The sequence below is a fragment of the Miniopterus natalensis genome, chromosome 11, assembly GCF_054644295.1.
Source record: "Miniopterus natalensis isolate mMinNat1 chromosome 11, mMinNat1.hap1, whole genome shotgun sequence".
Classification (NCBI taxonomy): Eukaryota; Metazoa; Chordata; class Mammalia; order Chiroptera; family Miniopteridae; genus Miniopterus; species Miniopterus natalensis.
Window position 1 is genome coordinate 44,780,977 of NC_142091.1, and position 16,253 is coordinate 44,797,229.

Here is a 16,253-nt window from a genome sequence, read left to right on the forward strand (position 1 = left end):
ATAAAACAATCATTTAAATTCCAATTTTCTATACTTGTTTTTGCATTCAACAAGTGATAAAGTAGAAAAATTAAGGTCTAAACTTATATAGGGGTTAAGAAAAGCAGACAGGTAAAAAATTTAAGTTTTTAACTAAAATCTGCAGACACTCTAAATTTTTTTCTAGTTTGTATGAACTTAAGTTTCTTAGATGTTATGAATACCAAACTGATAAAACAATATATTAGAATAAAATAGTCTACTTATAGCACTATCAGGCATCACTGTTTAAATTGTCTTGTTTTTTAATTTTTATCATGGAAAATTTTTAACGTGCCCCTCAAATAACAGAAAGAAAAAAGGGAAAAAAGGGGAAAATAAAGCCCCACAAATCCACTCCAGCAATGACAACTGCTAATGAATAATCACATATATATTTCTACCCACTTTTGTTCTCTTCCCTACTGTATTATTTGAAGCAAATTCCAGACATATACTTCAGTGGGTATCTATAAAAGATAAGGGCTCTTCTGTTTTAATAGAACCATAAAACCAATATAACCCCTAAAATGAATAATTCTTTAATATTAAAAAATCAGAGCACTAACTTAATGTTATCGCCAACCATATTCAAAGAGAATTAAATACTACTGACAATACTACTCAAATTAATTAATTTATCACTAAATTAATCAATACTCAGTAATGGATGGCTTGCAAAAGTTCCAAATTCTAGGCTAGATTTCTATCAGAATCATGACTTTGTAAAATATGACCTTGTGGTTCAAACTATTGTGCCATGACATTTCGATGGGTCATTAATAATTAATGCATAATTTGAGAATAAATAAAAGTACAAGTAAAAAAAAACCTCACCTATATTTAAGAGGAAACATTAAAGATTCCAGGGCTCTACAAGCATCGCTAAGTCTCTGGAAACTTGTGGAATGGAAGAGAACCTTATTTTCGGTGAGGACTGCACAAAAGAGGCTGAGGACATTTTGAATTCCTGAAAAACACAAGAGCAAACGCTTACCAAATGCATTTAATTGTATATGTGTTGCCAACAAACACAGGCTTAGAATGACATGGAATGAAAAAGCCAATGTTTTTGAAATCTCTTGAGGAAAAATATTTGGTTAAACTATAAATTCCATACAACCTATGGATATTTGTTTTCCCAAACTCTGTTTTTATTCTTCAAATCAGTTGTTTGGAAACACACTGTTACCTTCTTTTCAACTAAATCTCCAAGGCCTGTACTTAAGATTCCTATTTTAGATGCTGCCACTGCTTTAATAACTTTTTTCCTCTTTAAAGTACATTTGTCTAATGTTAATATAACCACACTAGCTTTGCTGTTGAAATTTTCCTGGCATATCTTTTCCCATATTTTATTTCAATCTTTTTCTACTTCTTATAAATAGCATATAGTTGACATTTTAAAAATTTATAAGCTCTGTTCCTTTATTATTGTTTTTCAGTGGCAACTCTAGAAAATACAGCATGAATACTTATCAAATTGAAGTTAAATAAGTACAACGTTTCTTATTTTCTCTTTTATTACTAAATCATCTTTTTTAAAATATCTTTTCAACCTTAATTACATGCACCCACTAAATCAAGTGTCCCCATTAATTTTCTCAATGTAAATACTTCCTGTATTTTCCTTAACCAACATGACACATGCAAATTTCTTCTTGGCCCATTATTACTTGCGATACTACTCTTTTCTCATTTCTAATTTATCCCATATGATACATCTGAACTTGTAGTTCAGGTTTTTAATCTTCTTTCATTTAGACTAATGTAAGAGTTTCATAACTGGTTTCCCTAATCCAGTCCTTATTAATTTCAAATCTTTCCTCCAGACAGTTTCTAGCATCATGGACATAAAATACAAATCTGATTAAATCACTTTCATCCTTCAAACCCTGCAATATTTTCCAATGTTTTGGGGTAGTGATTTTCAAATGCATTCTGTTCTGCAGAATTAATTTAGTAAGAGAAGCTTACTTCAACTTGGTTAATATACTAATCTCTCTGAGACTCAGTTGGTAAAATGAGGATAATATTAAAACCTACCCTATAAGGTTGCAATGAAAGAGTAACAGGATAATGCCTGGAGTTCTCAGCACAGTACCACAGTAAATAATCAAGACATATTAGATGATATTATGTTATTATAATTATTGTAGTTGTCACCATTAACTTCCTTTGAAGTTAGGGTTCTGATGCTAAAAATGTTTGAAAACACCTAAACCACAAGGTGAAGTCTGAGCTCCATGGCAAAATGCCTTCATGGTGCTACTCCCATCTTTCTAATCCCGTCACCACCTCCCACACCTGTGTGATCATAGTGAACTAATCTAGCTCTCAAAATACTTCTTTCAGTTTGACAGCTCTATACTTTTGCTCATTTTTTTCCTGACTGATGTCCCCTTCATTAAAATGTGAGTTCCTCAAAGACAGCACTGGGCCTTCTACACTGATATACCCCTCCTGCCAGGAACAACACCTGCTATACAGTAGACACTCAAGAATGTTTCACTGAACTCACAGCCTCTCTGAATGATGATGTGAGTCCCATTAAAAGGTGTTAAAACTTTCATTAAAAGATGTCAGAGAATATCTTTATAACTTAGATAAGGAAAGTATAAAATATGTAAAAAATAAATGAAAGGACTGATAGATCATTTTAAATAAAAAATTTGTCAAAACGACATTTAAAAAATGAAGACAAGTTTCAGACTGAAATTACCTAGAAATTATACAAATGTAAAAGGATAAGTGTCAAAAATATGACTTTTTAAATCCCCGCTAAAAGCAATAGGGAAAAAAGTCAACATAAAAGAATATAGTTGACCCTTGAACAACACTGGTTTGTACTGTGTGGGTCCATTGACATTCCGATTTTTTCAATAAGTACTGCAAATGTATTTTCTCTTCCTTATGACTTTCTTAATAACATTTTCTTTTCTCTAGCTTACTTTAGGACTACAGTATATAATACATATAATATACAAAATATGTGTTCATCAACTGTTCATGTTATCAGTAATGCTTCCGGTCAACAGTAGACTATTAGTAATTAAGTTTGGGAGGAGTCAAAAGTTATACATGGATTTTCAACTGCTTGGGGGGGTGGTACCCCTAACTCTCATGTTGTTCATCTGTGAATTGTAATATTAATTTACACTTTACAGAAGAGGAAACTAAAATGGCTGATAAACACACGAAAAGATGCTCCAATACCTCTAGTAATTAGAAAAATTCAACCCAATAAATTCATGAGATAACAGCTTTAAACCTGTAACAACAGCTCAAATTGAAGCCTGATAATTCTAAGTTTCCACTTAGACTGGGTAAGGAAAAGGAACTATATACATATTGCTGTGAAGAATATAAGTAAAATTAAAATGCACATACCCTATGACCTAGTTATTACAGTAATTCTAGTTACTATTTACTGAAAGTCTTTCACAAGTACCTAAGAAGTATAAAAAGGTACACTGTAACAGTATTTGAAATAATAAAAAAGTAGATACATTATAAATGTGAAAACGAATGAATTGTGCCAAAATCATGCTATAAAATTTATACTTCCTTTGATTGAAGATGGCAAATGCTGACTAAAACAAAAAACTTAAAACTAGAAATTTATTATTCAAAATTTTAAAACTCAGTGATTATTAAAGAAATTTAAATACAACTTTCAAGTGGTATAAACTTTTTGGGTAAGTTCATAGCATTTATATTTGTGAATTTAATATAGTTTAAAATGTCACTAAGACTTTTGGGATAACTACAGCAGTGAAAAAAAGAGTTAGCAACCGATATATCAACATGAATAAGCCTCCTAAGCATAACATTGAGTGAGGAAAGTAAGGTGTAAAATGACTATATAGAATGACATTTATGTATTATTTAACACCATACAAAACACTATTATATATTATTGTCTAGGTACATGTAAACATATAGTCAACATATGAGGATACATCTGGGGCTAATAAACTCCACATCCAGGATGTGTTTACCTTTTGGAAGAGTAGGCATATGCAGGAAGTTTCAAGTATATCTGTGATGCTATATTTATTAAAAGAGATTAGGGATACATGGGTTTTAAAAATATTTCTTTGGATATAATTTAAAACTTATATAAAAAGTGCAAGAATAAAAATAATATACAAAGCACCCATCTGGCCTTTACCATGATTCACCTATTATTAAAATGTTGCTCCATTTGCTTTAACATTTGCATCTATGTGCTGGTGTGAACTCTCTGACCTACACACACACTCCATCCACACGCATGTTTTTTCTGAGCCACTTAAGTGTATACATTGTAACATTTACCCGTAAATACTTTAGGGTGTTTTTGTTAAGAATAAAGATAATATCTTACATAACCACACTATAGTTATCATATCCAGAAAATTTAACAATTTTGCAATATTTTAAGTCTAATCTTACATTTGTATAGTCATGTGTCCCATAAGATTAGAATGGAGCTGAAAACCTCCTATGGCCTAGAGATGTTGAAGCCACTGTAATGCCTAGTGCAATGCATTACTTGTGTGTTTGCAGTGATGCTAGTATGAACAAACCTACTGCACTGACAGTCATGTAAAAGTACACCCCATACAACTATGTACAGTACAGAATTGAAGATGCTGTGGAGATGGTTGAAATGACAACAAAGGATTTAGAACAGTACATAAACTCAGTTGATAAAGCAGTGACAGGTTCTGACAGGACTGGCTTCAATTTTGAAAGCTCTACTCAGAGAAGTGTTGCTCCTTTCCAGAATTACTAGTATTGTGCCAATATCAATTTCCTGGTTGTTAAAATGCACGATGTTTATATAAGATATTATTATTGGGGGAAGGTGGGTAATTATATACTTGAGGATTGTCTGCACTAATTTAGCAACTCCTAAACTTCAAAGAACTTAAAATTTTTAGTATATGTGCTGCCGAAGTGAGCACAAAAGAAATTTAAAATTTATATTTAAAAAGTCTGTGGTTGTATTGTTTCCAGTGGCTCCTATAACAAATTACCACAAACTTGATGGCTTAAAACAACACAAATAAGTATATAATGCTCAATAAAAAAAAGTCATACATAAAAGAACATATATTATTTGATTCCATTTATATGAAATGTCCAGAAAAGGTAAATGTATAGAGACAGAAGGTATATTAGTGGCTGCCTAGGTGGATTATCTTAAAGTTCTGGAGGTCAGAATTCCTACACTAGGGTTTTTGAGCTTCTGGCAACTGCCCACAATCATCTGCTCCTGGCTCCCTTTCATGTTCAAGGTTGGCAAAGGCCAGTGGCGTCTTTCTCCCTGTGTGATGTCAGAGTGCAGCACACTGACACTGATTTCTGCACCCCTCCTTCCATCTTTCAAGGACCCTTGTGGTTACTGGACTCACTTAAAGGAACTGAGCCTCAGGTTTGATTTTGAAGGATAAGCAGCACTTAGTTAGGGAGACAAGAGCAGCAAGGCTTTCAAAGCTGACAGAAGACCATGTGCACAGAAACAGAGGACTGAGGGAGGAAAAGGCGCTGAGAGACCTACAAGTAGCTCTGCCAATGGAAGGTTCACGAAGCATTTGTATACTAAGAGGGGTGTGGGATTTTTCCCTAAAGACTCTGGGGAAGAACTTTTCCCTCCCTACTCCTACCTGAACCCTCTGCAATTCCCTCCCAAAAAGATAATCCATTCTGATAACCTATCAGAAAATAAAACCCACAGCATCAGTTAGTACCAGATACAGTGTGAAGAAGGAAGGCATGCCTTTGTAAGGGACTCTATCCTACTTACATCATTAAAAAACAACTTTTGATATGAAGGGGGAAATATTACACTAAACTTATTGAGAGGATTTATGTCTCATGGTAGAAATGAGTTAGGAACAATATTCTAGTGCTTAAAGGGGAAGGTGTTCGTTATCCAGAAAGGTTATATAGTGTAATACAAAATAATTCACCCACACCTAGCTTACCCATACTATAACCTGTACTTCAAGTATTTTAAGAAATTACATTAGTGATTTTATTCCTAACTAGCAGTGCTCGCTGCTGCATCCACAGCTCCACAATGATTTATAAATCCAATTTACTGGAACTGAAAGTGCAAACCAGTTTTCTACACAGCCTTGAATTGTTTCTTCGCCTTCAATGGCCAGAATCCACCCAAAGCTGCACAGTAACAGAGAAGACAGTACGGAAAACAAGCGTTCCAGTAATAGTTTTATTACTGATTTCAGCAAAACGGTACAAACACATCCTGCTGGTTATTCAGGTAGTAAAACATTCTGAAAAATTACTTCCTGATTTTAACTTTTCTTTAGGGTTAAAGTTCTAAAATTCATAACATAAACATTAACAAATGCATTTGTTTCCCGTTTTGAAAAAACAACACTAAAAACTTGTCTCCAGAATCCTCCCCTTCTCTGAATAATAATGATGTGCTGCACAAACAGAACATATGTCTCAGCTTTCAAATGGGAAAACGGAGTGATAAAGGCCATTGTATCGAGACAGGATATGTTTCAGAAGCCTTATATAATTTGTTATAGTTCTTCCTGGTCAATCCACATAGAGAGAGCAATATAATAATGGTCATGGCTTCATAAAAGGCACGAAAAAGGAGATTTCTCAGTCATTTGACTAATATTTGTTGAGTACCTACTATGCTCCATGTACCAGAACACAGCAATATAGAAAAACAAGATCCCTACCTTCACAGATTAACTAACACTTTATATATTTTATAGTTTAGTTTTGTAATTATCACTGAGAGGCAATTTTAATATTTGTTACAAATTCAGAATATTATTTTCAAATGTTAGAAATGGAAATCTTCTAAGTGAAAAACACTTAAGAAATGTAATTGAATTGGGCACTTGTATGTGGGTGCAGTTGGTTTTCTAGGTCTAGGATAATTACATCAGATTATTCCAACACCAAAGAGACTAGATTCCTAGTCTGTGCCTATTCGGATTGACCAGGTTTTAAAATCTACTTTAATATTTAAATTTAAGAGGCAGGAAGCAAAAAGGGCTTTAGGAGTAGAATAGCAAACAAAGGGGAAGAACAGTATAGAGTAACTGGAGAATGTAAGCAAGGAGCAGAAATAACACTTTTAATTAAAACTTGCTTCTCCCCTTCCCTCCTGTGCTCCACTGTTAAACCTTTATAGCACTGCTGAGATATATATGAAACTGCTAAACTCTAAGGATGGATATAAAGAAATGTGAGGCAGGCTTGTACAAGCTCACAGTTCAGTGAAGATGGCAGATTGGTACACAGTTAAACACAAAGGATAGAGACATGAATAAAGTGCCACAGAGCACTGAAAAGAGGACAACTTATCCTGCCATAATTTGTAAATTGCATATTCTTAAATGTTGGAGTAGCCATATTTTCTAAGAAGAAGAATCTCAAAGTGCTGAAAAAGCAAAATATAATTTTAGACTAGAGAACTTTGTGACAACGAAGGATAATCCTTGATGGCTATCCTGCCTAAGAGCCTTTACATTTATGAAAGGATAATTCAATACAAAGACAGAGATAGCTACTGAATAGCAGCATTTAAGCACCATAAAAGGTAAATGAAGAAGAGAGTTTTGAACCAGGATTCTTTGGAACTGTCCTCAAATTATAGAATGCAGCAACCACATACTTAATTTATGTGTAATTCTAACAATAGTAGCACACTCGTCAACAAGTGCTCAATTGGTCAATGGCTGTCCCCCTTTGGTATTTTAAAGTAGTTTCCTTTATAAAACTAGCATAAATATTAATCTTTAATTTTGAAAAGAAAAGCGATTAACTTCCTGATAACATTCTGACGACTTCCTACAACCCTAAACTCCAACATCATCAAACATCAAACAACTATGTTATGAAGGCCTTTCATGGTTGTACACATAGCTTGCATCTTCCTTTCCCCCACTCCCCGCCCTCCATTTCTAGCTAGTTAAAAGTTAGCTCTTGATATCTGTATTATTGCACTTATTATACTGTTCTACAATTTTTAAACATATCTGTTGCTCCACTAGGCTAAAAGTGTATCTGGGATAAGGGCTATGATTTTTTTCTCTTTATATCCCTACTACTATTAGCACAGGACCTGGCACATGGTAATGGCTTTATAAACATTTCAGGAAAAAACATACATGCCTGCAGGTGAGCATTACAGGAACTTTATTTTTTGTGACATTTATTACAACAAATGAAATCAGAACAATCCTCCCTAGAGATCATTAGGCCTCTGGAGTACACATTGTAAGCCACTTCTTCAAAAGAGTGCTCCAGAATAGGTTTGTGAGAAGATTTCATTTGTTTCAAATCACGAAGGAAAATAGCTGATGCTCAGTTAGTCAAAAAATGATGGACCTAAGATATTGCAAAACGCCACTCCTTTTCACCTAGAGATTATGCCTTTCATAGTAATGGTCTAAAAACTATGTGTGCTCAGTTTCTCCAACTATTATTTTTTACTCCATATAATGAATAGAAAATGCCTACTCCACATTTCCCATTATAATTGAGAATAGCACTAAAACAAGTAATAATGTTATATAAAGCTGGGAAAGCTGAGTGAAAATGAAACTGAACTATAAAGCTACTAGAAAAAACGGGGGAAAACTCTTTGGCATTGTTCTTGGCAATGAGGTTTTGGATGTGACACCAAAAGTGCAAGCAACAAAACTAAAAATAAACAGATGGCACTACATCAAACTAAAAAGTTTCTGTACAGCAAAAGAAACAATCAGTACAATAAAAAAGCAACCTACAGAGTAGGAAAAAAATATATGTAAACCATCTATCTGGTAAGAATGAATATCCAAAATATGTGAGAAACTCATACAACTCACAGCAAAAAACCAACAACAATCTGATTAAAAAATGGGTAAAGGCCTTGAATAGACATTTTTCTAAAGAAGACATACAAATGCCAACAGGTACATGGAAAGATACTCAACATCACAGTCATCAAGGAAGTGTAAATCAAAACCACAATGAGATATCATCTTACACCTGGTTACAATGATTATCATCAAAAAGAAAAGAGTTAAGTGTTGGCAAGGCCGTGGAGAAAAGAGAACTGTTGTTCACAGTTGGAGGGGATGTAAATCTGTATAGCCATTATGGAAAACAGTATGGAGTTTCCTCAAAAATTTACAAATAGAACCACTATATGATTCAGCTATTTCACATCTGGGCATATATCTAAAGGAAATGAAATCACTGTCTCAAAGAGGTATCAACAGTTAAGACACAGAAACAACCTAAGTGTCATTCAGTGAATGAATGTATAAAGAAAATGTAGCATACATAATACAATGGAATTATTATTCAGCCATAAAAAAGAAATCCTGCCTTTTGTGTCAACATGGAGAAAATCTGAAATTATTACACTAAGTGAAACAAGTCAGACAGACTAAAACAAATATTTTATGTTCTCACTTACATGTGGAATCTAAAAGAGGTAAACTCATAGAAATAAGAGAGTTAAATGGTTGTTGCCAGATATTAAAGGTTAGAAGAAATGGGAAAATGTTGGTACACACTCCAGGTATATAATGAATAAATTTTGGGGATCTAATGAATAGCATGGTGACTATAATTAACTGCACTATATACTTGAAAGTTGTTAAAAGAGTAGGTCTTAAATGTGGTTAGTGCGCACACATATACACAAATGATAATTACGTGAGGGTATGGAGGTTTAACTAACCTCACTGTGGTAATCATTTCATAATATAGACATGCATCAAGTCATCACACTGTAAACCTTAAACTTATGTGTTATATGTCAATAATATCTCATCAATAAAGCTGAAAAAAAGTATAAACACAGATGATACAGTACTAATGTTGTTTAACTATGAAAACAGAGTGACGATCCTTGAAGGCTCAAGATCATTCTAGTCTGTGACTTTCGAAAAGTCTAATAATATACTGTAAAAACTGGGATTAAGTATTTTAAAACTAGTGTGTTTGTAGTTAAAATCCAAATTTTATGAATAGGTATGACAAAAGATGTTATGAGAATTTCACAAAATTATTTGGGTCAAGGAGAGACACCTGAGTTAAACGTTTAGCTATGGATTCAATTAAAAAAATCAGAGGGTACAATAGCTAAGATTGGGAAACAGCCCAAGTGCCCATCAGTAGCTGAGCGGATAAAGAAGCTGTGGGACATTTACACCATGGAATACTACGCAGCTGTAAAGAAGAAGAATCTCGTACCCTTTGGGACAGTATGGATGGACCTGGAGAAAATTATGCTAAGTGAAATAAGCAGGTAGAGAAAGACAAACATCACATGATCTCGCTTATACGTGGAATCTAAAGAACTTAATAAACTGATGAACAGAATAGACTCAATGACATGGAAGCATAGATGAGACTGATGAATGTCAGAGGGATGGAGGAGGGCGGGTGGGTGGAGGGGGAGAGAGTAACCAAAGAATTTATATGCATATATGCACAACCCAAGGACACGGACAATGGTGGGGAGAGGGACTGGGGAGGGGGAGGGGACGGGGTGGAATGGGTCATTGGGGAGAAAAAGGGGATGTCTGTAATATTTTAAACAAAAATAAAAATTTTAAAAAATCAGAAGGGCTATAGAAACCAGCTCCTGTGAATACAATCTTATTAACATAAAAACACTAGTTTTCCACACTTACAGCACAAATCTTCAGGTAAACAAAAATAGTTCACACAAGCTGCAACAAGAAACAAACAAACAAAAAAGATGGCAAGTAAGAAATTAATTAACAGGAAGTTATGGGGAATGAGGTGGGTGATGGCGGGAGTTCACATAATAATTTCAGGCAAACACAGAACTCTCAAAATGTAGAAAACAAATTTATTATCATAACAATCCTTGGAGAAAAGAACCAAGAAAATGTTATCATTACATGTAAACCTTTCACAGGAAAACTAGTCAAGGCTACAAAAGAATCTCACGGTCTCATCTGCTTCCTGCTGTGCTTGTAGAATGCACCCCCCCCCCCCCCCCCAACCCAGGTAGTGAACTCTGGTAACGGTCTAACACTGGCTTTCAATGACAGTGCAACTGGGCGGCTGCTGATAAGGGCAGCTTCAGACAGTTATCAGCACCGCATGCTCTGCAAACGAAACTCCGCACGCAGCGGTTTCCCAGGCAGCTCGCTTTCTCCCTTCTCATCTTATCTTTTCCTTATTCTTTCCCTGAAGAAGTAACTTTTGAGTATGTAAGCAAAAGATCATTAAGCACAAAGTATCTGAGAGTAAGATAATGAAATTTGATCTTCAGTGACGAATCCGCATGTGTTTTGGCACACTTCACCCATTCACAGAGTATCTCCTAATGAAATGAAACGGCCACTCTCTTCACAGCTAGCATGTTCATTTGCTTATTCAACAAACACTGATGCCTCTGTGCTCAAGGCACTGTGCCAGACATACAGGACACTGAGAATTAGTTCTAATTATTTTTACTATTCTCTTATCATAAAAGCTTGAAGCTCATAGTCTAGTAAGGGGAAACTCCATATTAATAAATAGGGGGAAACAGAGCAGAATTTCCATACCATCCCTGCAGATACTTGGGAATCAATATATCAGCCTTGTACTGCCTACCTCTACATCTCTTGTTATTTGAAAAGAATAAAATCTAATTTGTTCTAGCACTTCCTTTAAAAAATAAGTTATATATATAAAGAGTTACATGGTTTTACAAGTTTGAAAAAATATTTTTATTGCAAGACAAAACACAAATATAGAAAACCATACAAATCAAATGCACGACTTAGTGGCTATGTTATAAACACTATCTAGATCAAGAATAATTTTGCCAGCAACTCCAGAAGCCCCTTCCATGTGCACCAATCATGACCACCTCTTTACTGCCATAGTGACCATTATCTTGACCTTTTTCTATTAACCATTTTCCTGATTTTTTATCACCCAAATGAGCATCCCTGGACACTGTAGTTCGATCTCACTCGTTAAAAATGAGATGTTTTAAATCTCTTTTAATCTAGAGGCTCCTGGGATGGCTGGATTACTTGGTTTAACTTCTTAAAGTCAAACTGTGTTCCAAGGTAGCTGTCCCATTCCCGTTCCATTAGCAGTGACTGAAGGTTCCAGCTCCTCCACAGCTCTGCAGTACTCAGACAGCCCTCTGAAAGGCTGGAAGGCTAAAGCTCCTCTTCCTCCTTGAGGGATAAGCCTCATGTCATGCACCTGCTCCCAATTATTCCAAGTGGTAATGGTTGCAGCAAGCCACCCCCCTCAATCCTCTTTGTTCCTAGTGGCCCTCAGGTATCCAAACTATGCTGACTCTGTCAGTACTCCACATGAGGCAGGACAGAAACCAGTCCCTTTGGCAGGGTGGCCCTCCATAACCCACAACACTAGACACACACACCTCTCTTCTCCTTTCCTCCCCCAAAGAGAAGCTGCAAGCTGGGGCGCTCTCTCAGCACTGACCTGTGCTGGCTTGGGGGAGAGGTTGACCTGCTAAAGTGAAATTGGTCTTCTCACCCGTTTCAATGTGGCTGATCCCAGCTTTGTGATTATCTGGGCTACTACAACTTCTTAAAACTGGCTTCTGGAATTCTCATAAAGGTATTTTGGTCTATCATTGTTAATCAATGTTTCTGTGGGAGAGCAAGGACTGGGACTTCCTATTCTGCAATCTTGCTAATGTTACTCCCCAAATTCTTATTCCTGACTGTTTATCACCTTCACTATTTTAAGCATAGCTATTTTATTATCTGAATGTGGTAACTACTTTCTGGTTAGTGTGAGTGTTTTGTATTGTCTACGGTTCTCCTGTATCTCATTCACATAGGTTTAGTCCTCCTGTTTCTGGTTGCTTTGGGCTGAGTGCTAGGCATATATACTACATATGTATGTAGAAGTATATATAAATTTATAGGCATACTGAAGGCCTAGAATGCAGCTATCTTGTTCCAGAGAAAATTTACTTTTACTTCTTCTGTATGGCTAGAGACAACAGCATCCAGAATCACTTAGTGCATTTCAAGGAACTGAAGTGATTTCCAGCTATATGTCAGGTCTTCAGGGAGCTTGTGGACTTGCGACTTACCAACTCCTGCTAGGTTTGGTCCTTTATGGTCCCAACTCAAAGCATGAGAGCTTTACAAAAGAATCTCCGTTGGTAAAATGGAACTCAAACTTTCCCTTCCCCATGGGATATCAATAGTGCTGACCAGCTCTTCAGTTACTTCTCCCAAAATCAACCGGCGCTCTGGGAAAAATTGGTCCCAAATGTCTGGCTCACTTCTCTAGGTTTTATGCTTCTCTTAGACCATGGTTTGGTAATTCTTTAACTTCCTCCAATGCCTTTAGATGAGATGTTGTTCATATTTGTACAGCTTTTCTAGTAGTCAGTGTTAAGAGGGTTAGTGTGAATTACATAAGCTACCATTACTGGAAGAGAGGTCCGGGTTTTAGAAATTTACATTTTATGTATAGCAATTATTCTCAGTGAGAGGACTACCAGTATTTGAGGCAAAGATTCTTCTAGTGCATGTATGTCATGAATGAAAAATGTTTAGTATCCCTGGTCCTGAGCACTAAATGCCAGTAAAAATCCCTCTCCTCCCCCTAAATCACTGTAAAACTTAAAGCATGAGAGTTTATAAGACACTCATTAAGTATAATATAAATGGTAGCATTTGAAAATGTGCATTATTTTATTGTGTCATATCTTTCTATTCTTCTTCAGGGGAGATTTTTGATTTGATTGACCCCTTAGAGGAAGATAGCCTCTTCTAAAAGTAAAAAAGGCAAGTGAATAGTGCTTGGCTAAAATCAATTAAGTCAATGGTTTGTGGGGACCATGGACAGGCTGTAGGTAGTCCATGAACCCCTAAAATTATTTTCAAAAGTGAGTAGAGGGAGGATTTGATCAGCAAGGTATGCTATAGAGGGATAAGTGCCACCATATATAACCTATTTCACACATTAAAGAAAATAGCTTTAATTAAATTAGGACTTAGCTGAGGTGCCTCACTGAGTAGAAACTTTCAGGGGGAAGAGAGGAAGAGTTTAGAGCTTGAACTATTGAGGGGAGGCAGATGTAATGGGGAAGTCCCGAACCCCTGCTTTGGGATACTAGAAAACTGTGCTAATATTTAATCTCTTCTAAGGCTTTCTAAATTTGACTGAAATAGCAGCAGAAGAATAAGTGTGAAGCCACTAATGAAAAAAAAGTGATGTTACAAAGTGGGCAAGGAGCAAAATGTGTGCAAGGAACTAAGAATTCTATGGAGAAGCAGAGTATGAGCCCCAGGGGAGAAAAGGTTTCAGTATAACTAGAAAAAGACAAACATAGACGGAGGATAATGACAAAGGCTGAACGACGAGAGTGGGACACTCACACGCAGGCATATCTGAAGGACAAGAGTTAAAGCAAAGGGAACCTCTGACACCCTTACTGTTCAGTTCTCTCGCTCCTTATTAAATACAAGCTGCCCAATGCAGAGCGCTTTCTCGTGTTCTCCCTGCAAGTCTTCACCCTGCCCTTGATGGGATACGGACGGCAAGGTTTTCAGTCCCTCTGACAAAGTTTCTGCAAAAGTAATTCAGCTAAGGAAAAGCAAAATACACTATCTAGTCATCTCTTAAAGCATAAAGAAAATATGTCTACTTTTGAAAAGTCTAATTGACTCCAGAGCAAAAGGGGCCAGGGTTAAAGTATGTTGTTCTTTTTTAAAGAATACTACCCATGTAATTATATATTTTATATATCAGGCATTTAATGGTTTGCTTTCTATTTTCTTGATTCATGTCAGGTGAAATGAGCTTAAAAGAAATGTTTTCTTTACAGGCTTCCACAAGAGACATCAAAAATCGGAGAAAAGACATACCCAACTGCTGGAACAGAAGAGCCACACTAGTGCCTGTGACAGGAAGACTATCGTGCAGAGGAGTCTGGATCAGCTGCCTGTCTCCTGCACCCAAGGAAAACAGCTTCTGTAGAATGGGGGAAACACATACACACAAACTCATAAATGATTTCTTTTCAGACATTTTCTTAAGATAAAAAAACCAAAAAAAATCCCTTTGATGTTCAGATTTGAGCAGATGTTGACCATATTAAGACCCAATTAGCAGATGCAAAGGGCCATAACGTGACCCAAATCATTCAGGTTTCTTTCTGCCCAAATGAGTATGGTACAAGAAAAGTCAGTTGTTGAAAGCTGAAAATTTAGTAACAATGACATGCAAAATCACCGATAGTCATACTTAATTGAAAAATAATAAAGCATTCAAGTTAACATTTATATGCCAACTATATCTCAATAAAAACTGGGGGGGGGGGAGAAATACATACGTAATTTTAAACTTTCTAGTAGCTGCAATAAAAAGTTTTTTAAAATTAAAAGATTAAAATAAAATAAACAAAATCCCATTAAAATAAAGGTCCATAAAACAATTCCACTGCTTTAAAGCTTAGGTCCAACTGTGACCAAACTCACATTTCAAATTCTGCCCTTGGAGCAGAGGGAGGAGTGCTCAGGAGGCAAAATGGGGGATAAAAACTTAAAACAACAAAAGACACTGGGATAAACAGAATATAGTTAAAAGGCAAAGGGAAATGAAAAAGGATGGCAATTTCTTTGTAAATAATCTCTGCCAGACTAAGGTTAAACCATGTAATCTTTAGAGGATTATTCTATTCCCCAATATTAAGAAGAATACGCAAAATAAGTGATCAACTAATGAATTAAAGGGCTTAAAGAGTCTTTTTTTAAGGATGGTGCCTTAGAAACATTAAGTCATAGAGCTGAGGTTCTTATTTTTCTACTTCAAATACAAATATGAAAATCTCAAGACATACAGAAGATGAGAAACATGACAACTCTGAGAAAGTTTTATTTTAGTAAAAGAGCATAAGTTCCTCACTTGAGGCTCAATCTATGGTAAAATCCTGGGGAAATTTTCAGGTATGTATTTTACTTTCCAAAGATCTGTGAATTTGGACCATGGTCAATAGTATTATTATTAAAGGTAGCAAACTGAAATAAGAAAAATAAACCCTCTTCTTTCAAATTTTAAATGTAAGCTATTCTATTAAAGATTACACACAATACACAAAATAGTTTTAGAACCACATATAATCACTGTTATCCAGGGAAATAAATAAATTAATAAATCTATTCAGAAAGTTACAAGATTACCAAACACTGTTTTGCGAATTTTCTTAATGTTATCGCCTATTTTTTCTC

At 35.5% G+C, this 16,253-nt stretch overlaps 1 protein-coding gene across 2 annotated transcripts in view; it reads right to left on the minus strand.

Moving 5' to 3' along the window:
• The window catches only part of SBF2 (SET binding factor 2), a 313,031-nt gene that overhangs the window by 146,341 nt on the left and 150,437 nt on the right, over positions 1 to 16,253 (minus strand). For both annotated transcript variants that reach the window (XM_087821725.1, XM_087821727.1), the window contains exons 6-7: positions 14,892 to 14,997; positions 856 to 988 (exon numbers count right to left, since the gene is read on the minus strand). In XM_087821725.1, the coding sequence (XP_087677851.1) occupies positions 856 to 988; positions 14,892 to 14,997 (239 nt within the window). The remainder of the gene's footprint in view (positions 1 to 855; positions 989 to 14,891; positions 14,998 to 16,253) is intronic.